The 8,370-nt window shown below is 36.3% G+C and overlaps 2 protein-coding genes across 3 annotated transcripts; one reads left to right on the forward strand and one right to left on the reverse strand.

Annotated features, from left to right (window-relative positions):
- Positions 1-625: 625 nt before the first annotated feature.
- Positions 626-3,492, reverse strand: LOC148904868 (uncharacterized). The gene is made up of 3 exons (XM_089024538.1): positions 3,401-3,492; positions 2,824-3,080; positions 626-783 (listed from the first exon to the last, which is right to left on the reverse strand). Exons 2-3 carry the CDS (start codon positions 3,041-3,043, stop codon positions 626-628), a joined length of 378 nt encoding a protein of 125 aa, XP_088880664.1. The 5' UTR covers positions 3,044-3,080; positions 3,401-3,492.
- Positions 3,493-3,780: 288 nt separating this feature from the next.
- On the forward strand, positions 3,781-8,326 carry LOC148904869 (uncharacterized). Of its 2 annotated transcripts, none has more exons than XM_089025282.1 (5): positions 3,781-3,936; positions 4,206-4,922; positions 5,630-5,914; positions 6,544-6,849; positions 7,149-8,326. In XM_089025282.1, the coding sequence occupies exons 1-5, from the start codon at positions 3,885-3,887 to the stop codon at positions 7,469-7,471; spliced, it is 1,683 nt and encodes a 560-aa protein (XP_088881408.1). In that variant the 5' UTR covers positions 3,781-3,884; the 3' UTR covers positions 7,472-8,326. The 2 variants fall into 2 exon arrangements, with proteins under 2 accessions (XP_088881408.1, XP_088881409.1); XM_089025283.1 differs by having other exon boundaries at positions 4,209-4,922.
- Positions 8,327-8,370: the final 44 nt, after the last annotated feature.

An 8,370-nucleotide genomic window follows, 5' to 3' on the forward strand; every position in this document is an offset into this window, starting at 1 on the left:
ATCTAATGATACTGGGGCCATAATAAAGATACACGGGAATAGAGAGAAGTTGAAACAGAAGGTTGAGTGCCGAGATTTAACTGTGGACCTCATGGCTCAAAAGGCAGCTACTACGCAACTGAGCTATGACTGGTCTGATAATTTTACATATAAGGTATATCAGAAAGCTCCTCAAATATGTATTACTGCCCTTCATAAGTATGTGAATGTGGTAGAACTGAGAAGATGAGGCTGAAATTTGGTTCGCTGCCGACAGTCAAAAATGTGATAGGTACCCCCCCAAAAGGGGGGCCTTGGGAATAAATATAAAATATTTTATCTTTTTATAAATTTTATCTTTGATTGACAGCAGCGAAAAAAACAAATTTCAGCATGCAGCTCCCATCTACAGAGTCTGCATGTTATAAAAATGACAGTAATACATACATGTAGATAGGAAATGCTGCACACATTTCTTGCCTACATTATTGTCCATCCAATAATTAACTCTACCTTTGTGTCCAGAATTTGAACCAAATCATTTCTACTCATGCTTTTTAATAATTTTTTAAGTTCTCCAATTGTCATGTGAGCGTTGTAAGTAGCTAAATAATTGAAGAGATCTTCTGTAGGACTGTGTTCTTGGTCACAAGTGAAAGACAGACAGGACATCTGCTGTACTCCTAGTGACTTCTGCTAAGTGTCTCCAGTTGCGTATGATCCTGTTGTTGTCACGATTCAGCATCTGGGCAATTTTGAATGCAAGCGTACTACCCTCTGGAACCAAATCCTTCAAATGTAGATCTGGTTTAAAGAGGAATTGAAATTAGTTGTTTTAAGATTTTATCAGAAAAACAGGAGTCAGACTTAAATTAAGAGATAAAAAAATGTAATAAAAGTGGATGACTAGTAAAGAAGGAAGAAAGGAAGAAAAGAATGAAGAGAGAATGGCAGTAAAGGAGGGAAAAAGGAATGAAAGAAAGAAGGAAGGGAGGGAAGGAGAACTGGAAGTAGCTGGGACAGAAAGGGATGATCAAGGGAGGGAGGAAAGGGGAGAGAGAGGTTGGAGTATGTTAAATAATTGAAGGGATAGATGAAAAAAAGATACAGTACAACTTACAATGAGGAAACTCAAATGGTGAACACTTCAAGTTTTTTTCACGTTATTATTTCCTGGAATTTCGACTTTTTTAATCCCTCCAAACTATGAATCATTGAGTTCAAATACACCGAGTGATCGAAACCCTTCAATCCATCCATCAATCAATCATTTTAATTATTATTCCATCCAAGAGATTATTTATTGAGAAAATGTTGTATAGAGTGCAATATACCCGTGAACAGTTAGGATTAAATAGGAGATAGTTAGCGCTTAATTAGACAACACATAAGAATTCAGTGAGGCATGACAAGGGCACAGGTGTTTACTAGAGTAGCAACTCATTACGCAAATGAACATTTTTTCTAACAAGTTTATTGAATTGAGCTAAGAATCAAGACACAAGAAGCACATTTAATTCTGCAGTAAATCATGACACAAAAAACCCAGTACGCAAATTAACGTGTTTTCTACCATTTTTATTTGTTTTATCACGCTAAAGATCTAGCCTGCGTCACATCCGGAATTTTCTTCGTAAATTTACGAAGAAAATTGCGGATGTGACGCAGGCTATAAAGATCAAGACAATACGCATTTATAAACTAAAACAAATCAAGACTCAAACAACTATAGCTAAAAAAGACCCAGCACGCAAATGAACGTGTTTTCTACCATTTTTATTTGTTTAGTATCTTGCTAAAAATCGAGACAATACGCATTTATAAACTAAAACAAATTAATCAAGACCCAAACAACTATAGCTAGAAAAGACCCAGCATGCAAATGAACGTGTTTTCTACCATCTTTATCTTTATATTTTTTATAATTAAAATTTGTAGAACATCAAAATCGTTATTGATTAGATAATTTAAAAAGCAAGTTAAATATAAATTCGCCAAGATCTTCCATAAAATCTTCTTACTTGTTCCTTGGAAATGGCGAGAAAGGCATAAATTACTCCAATGTGCATGTTGTGTTCCAGTACTCCAGGTGTCTTCTGCGTATTGGCTTTGGCCAGTCCAAAAAACCATTTTGCTTGAACCGTATTAGCCCTACTTGTTTGAGCTTCGTAGAACGCCACTTTTGATTCTGCCCGCAGTGTGGACAATTAATGAAGAAAAACTATCTTTGTTTGTAATTTAGCTTTAAGAACGAAAAAGCAATGACTTAAACACTAGACAATTTGAAGATTATACAGTCATCAGCTGAATATCAAGTCATAAAACAAGAATCAAGTTCACTTGTTTGTTTAACAGATATGAATTCGAAAATGCGAACATGTCAAATTATATGAAGGAAAAGCATGTACGATAGAATATTGTTTCAGTTTTTGCAAGCGTACTTAAAAATATATTTTAAAATGCGCGCCCTTGAGTAGCACACGTGCACTAGTTCACCCGTCACGGCTCGCCTATTTCTTTGACTAATTAGACTTAGGCAACCAATAGCACAAAGTTAGTAATTAGTTAGCTAGCTATCTATTTCACGGGTATATAATTTGCACTCTAAAGAGGAATATAAAAGATAATTACAATACATTTACAATACAATGGATATGAATTTCGTGTAAAATATCTTTCTCGAGGATAGTATAGGCAGCTTAAAAGAGAAACCGAAGGCTTATGACCCTTAAAGTGTCCATGCCGGCATGGCTCGAGTGTTAATTGATCCTCACTGTAAAATGAATCACCAATACATGGATTTAAAAACAATTTTATGGAACGAGGAAAGAAATTGGGAAATACCTTCAAGCAAGAATGTACTTTTTGGAGGCATAGTTTCCTGCTTAATTTGCCCATCTCTATCATCTAAGAGTTTTTTCTCTGGTAGAGGAACAGTCATTGGAGACACCACATTTACAGGCTTATTGTTGAACGTAGCTCTACTTCCATTTCCCTGATCTCCTGAGTTATCGTCCACCATGTTTTCTGTTTGTTCACTTGGCACTACCGAGGCTGTTGCCATGACTGCAATATCTGTGACTAGCCTCTTTAAATGTTATCTGTAAATATGCAAGGAAATTCGAAGTACGTCTGAAAGCAGAAACATAAAAAATCACATAGAATTACCCTTATTTTACTTAATAAAATTTACCCTCAAACCTAAAACACTGTACGCTGTCAACAGGGTTTATATTAATATGACTTCAAACAATGGAGTTCGTTTTTTGAAGTTCAAATGCTTGTCAAAATGAAAGTGATTTCCAAAAGGCTCTGAAAAACTACAACATTTGGTTTACATTTAGCGTTATAAAGAAAGCTTTTGGGAGTAATTAAGAACGGCTTAAACACTACTCAATATCTCTAGACGTGTATTTCATACCTGCATGTTATTTGGTGGCTTTTAGAAGAGCTTTTTCCAGCAAAATTTCGGAACAAAAACAAAGAAATTCTGCAAACTTTAACATTTTTCTTTCTCCCTTCCCATGAGACTGTTCGGTACAATAACATAGGAAGCCCAAAACATATATTCTTTCAAAAATGAAGAAATAAATAGAATAATGGAAAAAAAATACATCGTGAATTTTGTTATTGATCTTATAGGTTATTGACAATATTTTTACGTTTTAACGTTAAATATTAAAATATGAAAATATTAAAATATGAAAATATTAAGAAGTAGTTTTGAATAAATTTGAAAATTGCGAAATGGGTTTCCTGTTGCGAAGCCTGGTTGTTGTGAGCTGAGTCTGACATTCTACTTCCGGGAAAGGTTATGGTCAAAATCAGGATCATAATATCCTATTAAAAAGAGTTTTCTTTGGAAATAACCTGATCTAGATTGTACGGCAACTCAAATTGAGGATATGGCTTCATTAATGTCAAGGTTCAGAAAAAAGGTTTCCAAGAAACAACGAGGTATTGTATGACGCCTAATAGGACTTACACAAAATTTCTTTCATGAATTTAACCTATGTTTGATTGTCCTTTGTTATTTTAAAAGCTATCCTTGCGTTTCCTGATGTTTTGATGACAATAAGGCATATAGTTAAATTTGTCTTTAAGATGTTATATTCTCTGCTTTAATAGGTTAGATGTGTAGTACGATATCTAGTTTTAAAATTCAACCTTTAAAAGTTTGTGCTTAGATTGTACTTGCAAATAAATCATTTTGAACTTATTTTCAGAAGAGGATCGCAGGAAAAGTAATTCAGAAAAACCAGACAATAATGTAGATAATCACAAAGAACCTAGACCAGGTTGTAGTACTTCGCGAGCAGCAAGCTCCAGCGTAAAAGAATTGGGTAAAGATGATGCAAATATGGGTCCAAGTAATAGTGGAAATCACGCAAACAAAACTGCTCCTTCAAGATATGAAGAAGAGTTAAATAAAGGGGAAAAAGGAAAGAGAAAAAAAGGGATGAGCATGAATAATGAATCCACATTAGAGAAACCAGACCATCAAGAAGATTCCAAGAATGAGAGTATTGTAAATGCAAGTTTGAGAAGTTCATTAAGTTCAGAAGAAAACACAAAAAGAGAATCCATTTCTGAGGAGAGCTCTCAAAATATTGCCTGTGAAAATGAGAGCTTGCATGAGTCATTAGTGTCAGATCAAGATAACAATGTGCCATCTGGGGCAAGCAATAATTTGAGGGATCCAGATAATGAGTTAGTAGCACAGTTGCAACACATTGAAATAATAAATGCCACTGTAAGAGATAAGACCGATGAGCAGCAACTTCAGAGTGAAAAGACTTCTATCTCTGAGCACACCAAGGCAAATTCAATGAACTTAGCAAAGCTTCAGAATCCTGATGTACCAGACATCATAAGAGAGGCAGAAGAGCATTCACTACATGTGCATGCTCAAGAACAAGCACAGTCAAAAGTTGAGCCTTTAGGTATGTATTGATGAATATTCTTCAAAAGTAATTAAATATGCTGCCCGGGGGGTAACTACCACCCCAACTTTGGTAAGGATGTGCCGCCAGGACCTCAAAGCCCTAACCCTATCCCTATGTCACAAAGCATAGCCTTTTCGCCAGACAAAAACGACCAAATCCTTAACCCTATCCCAGGCTAAAACGGCCAAATCGTAACCCTATCCCAGACAAAAATGATACCCTATCCCAGACAAAATGTCAAAAAATGATACCCTCCCCCAGACCCAAAAGCCGAAAAACCATACCCTATAGGGCGGCACATACCCGTATAGCAAATATAGGGGAGTGCCCCCCCCCCCCCCCCCCCCCAGGGATATGCTGTAACATGAAACAACCTCTTGGCTGGTCATAGTCATGGCATGAAGAAATCACAGATTGAACCCTTAAAATGCAAACAAATTGATTATGTATTACACCTACATGTATGTCACTCTTTATTCCTGATAATGTATAGAGACTCAGAATTTTCAAGACTCAGAATTTTTTCAGAGTCTTTCAATTTGCAGCTGTATAAGTTGCTTCATATACACTGCGAGCATCAGCTCAATTTGATACATTACAACCACAGTGCAAATATATATTTCATATATATTCTCATACACATAAAGTATAGAGTATAGTTTTAATTTTTAATATCTTCTTATTTGAATTGATTGAACGTATAGTTTCAGATATTTTGTCGAAGGAAATGGAAGATAGAATTTCTCTGAAGCTTGACCGAGGAAGTTCTGTCCTAGCAAACTGGGAAAACCTTGCTTGTGAACTTAATGCACCTCCTAATATCAGAGCACAGTGTAGAAGAACAACCATGGAAAGCCCAACAGAACTGCTGTTTGAATCTTTAAACAGCTGGAGACACACAGAAAACCTTACTGTTAATGAAGTAATAGCATTTCTTAATGAAATGAAAAGAAAAGATGCTGTTGAAGTCATAGAGAAAGCTATTCCAGGTAAATTAAGATCAAGTTAAATACCAAAATAAATATCATCTGATGATCAAAAGTAATAAATTATGACATGAAATGATTTTATGATTAATATACAGTAACATCCTTTTCCATTAGATATAAAATATTCTCTATTTTCTTTTCATCCTTCCCTCCCCAGCCCCATCCCCCAGGGACTTTTGCCTTGTAACCAACCTTCCTTGGCCAATCAACACGGACAGACAGATAGACAAGGGAAATTATAGAGGGACTGCTCTCAGTCTTCTTTTCCATACGAGATGAGATCATGAAGGGGGTTATTATGAGGTATAGACACTGAGGGTGGTCGCTAGCTGCCAGGTTATATACAGTTTCTATACATCCTTATGGAGGGATTGGGAATGCGCTATTTAAAAAAACAAGCCACTTGAAAGTCTAACCTGCACTTTCTATTCAAATAATTTAAGACCTTAACTAGTGTCGGTACAGTCGAGGATTGAATCCACAACCTTCCAAACGAAAGTCTGATTCTCAGCCAACTGAGCCAGTTGGTTGGCGTTGACTTGGATATACTCTATAAAAGCTTGTCCTTGTTGCAGAATATTGTTTCTCATCCATATTCATCATAAACAATATTTATGCTTTCTCAACAGCACATCAGAGAGATTGCCAAGTGAGTGATAAAATAACCAACAATCTAAATGTATTGGAAGAACTGGCAACAAAGCTGGACAAAGAGTCAAGAGTACTAAAAAACTGGAAATATCTTGGACTAAAGCTTGGAGTAAAGAGAGAAATACTACAAGAAATTGGGAATGGGAATTCTCCAAATGCAGTAGAAGCCTTGTTTGAATATATTTACTCAACTATGCCTGGTTTAACTGTTGAGCAATTTAAGGAAAAGATGGAAAAGATTAAGAGAGTAGATGTTTTAGATCTTTTTACTGACACTGAAACAGGTAGGCTCTTTAATAAGCACTAAGCTTTGGTATATATTAGAAGAAAATTCATTTCATTTTAGTAAGTAAGTGTGGTTACAAAGTACAAAAAGCAAGAAGCAAGGAATGAGAGGGTATTTTTGCAACCATTTTCATAAGTATGTGATGCCAGAACCCTAGTGTACATGTGCATGCAGTGCAACAACTTTAACCGCTTTGATTAACCAGGGTTAAAGTTTCTGAAAAAAAAGGTCTTACCCAAAATAATTTTAAACAGTTAAAACAACTGTTTGTTGTATCCCTGTCTTTTCTTTCATCAGGTAAGATGATGGAAGTGGTACCACTCCACAGCGATCTAATGTGCTCCATCTGCTACATGCTGAATAAGAGTTCTGCAGCTCTTAAAAACTGGAGACATTTGGCTTCTGAATTAGGAATCGATTACAACACATATAAGAGCTTTGAACCTGACCGTCCTCAGAGCCCAACGAGTATCTTACTGGAGTGGGCATGCTATGCGAGAGGGGATAATTTCACTATAAGAGAATTGTGTGGGAAATTAGAGAAAATGAAAAGGTATGATGTAATAGAGGTTATTGAGAAGGAATTTGGACAAAATTTTAGGAAACCTCGGCATTTATAAATTAGGCGTACTGCAACGTTCTCTTGTGTGGTAAATCGAGGGTGGAGGAAAGCGGGTGGTGTAGCAGTAGTGTACTCGCCTCAATCTCATGCTCCTTTACATCACATGGGGAGTAGAGTTTGCTACGGGGTTCTCAGGGTCTGTAAGTTAGCCATGCCCTAACTTAGATCTGCCCAAAGGTTGTTTCAGGGTTTGATCTGTGAGTTAGCCATGCCCTTCCTTAGATCAGTTCAGAGGTTGTTTCAGAGTTCAATCTATGAGTTAGCCGTCCCCTGTCTTAGATCTGCCCAGAGGTTGTTTCAGGGTTTGATCTGTGAGTTAGCCATGCCCTGACTTAGATCTGCCCAGAGGTTGTTTCAGGGTTTGAACTGTGATTTAGCCATGTCCTGACTTAGATCAGCCCATAGGTTGTTTGAAAGTATATCTCGATAAATAAGGTTTTACGGTTGAATCTTCCCGCCAATGGTGAAAATGCATATAATATAATACGGCTACATTATAACGCACGCTTCTACTGGACAAGGCGTGCGTATCCATAATTCTTTGATCAGAACTGTTAATCAAGAAGCTTTCGACTGGTGACTATAGAAAAACGTAAGATTGAGGTGAACTGCGCGCTAAATGTTTTTAAAATAGAAGTAGCAATTGTTCTTAGATTTTAGATAAACAACACTCGGATCTTACTTAGCTTTTATCTTATACATTTTATACGTGTCTCATAGAAGTCTCATCAAATTTCCCACTAGTGTACATATGATAAGGGTTGACCAGCTCTTTGGGACTGACATAATAAGCCCACCAGCTTATAAGATAAAACAGATTGTAATAGAATTTAAATAAATTCAATAAATAATAGTTATGACTATACTGTTGATGTTTTGTCATCAAAACGATGAACT

This window comes from Actinia tenebrosa, unplaced genomic scaffold (assembly GCF_029948245.1).
Source record: "Actinia tenebrosa isolate PJP-AT-01 unplaced genomic scaffold, QUT_ActTen_1.0 PGA_scaffold9__36_contigs__length_13948895, whole genome shotgun sequence".
NCBI classification, from domain to species: Eukaryota; Metazoa; Cnidaria; class Anthozoa; order Actiniaria; family Actiniidae; genus Actinia; species Actinia tenebrosa.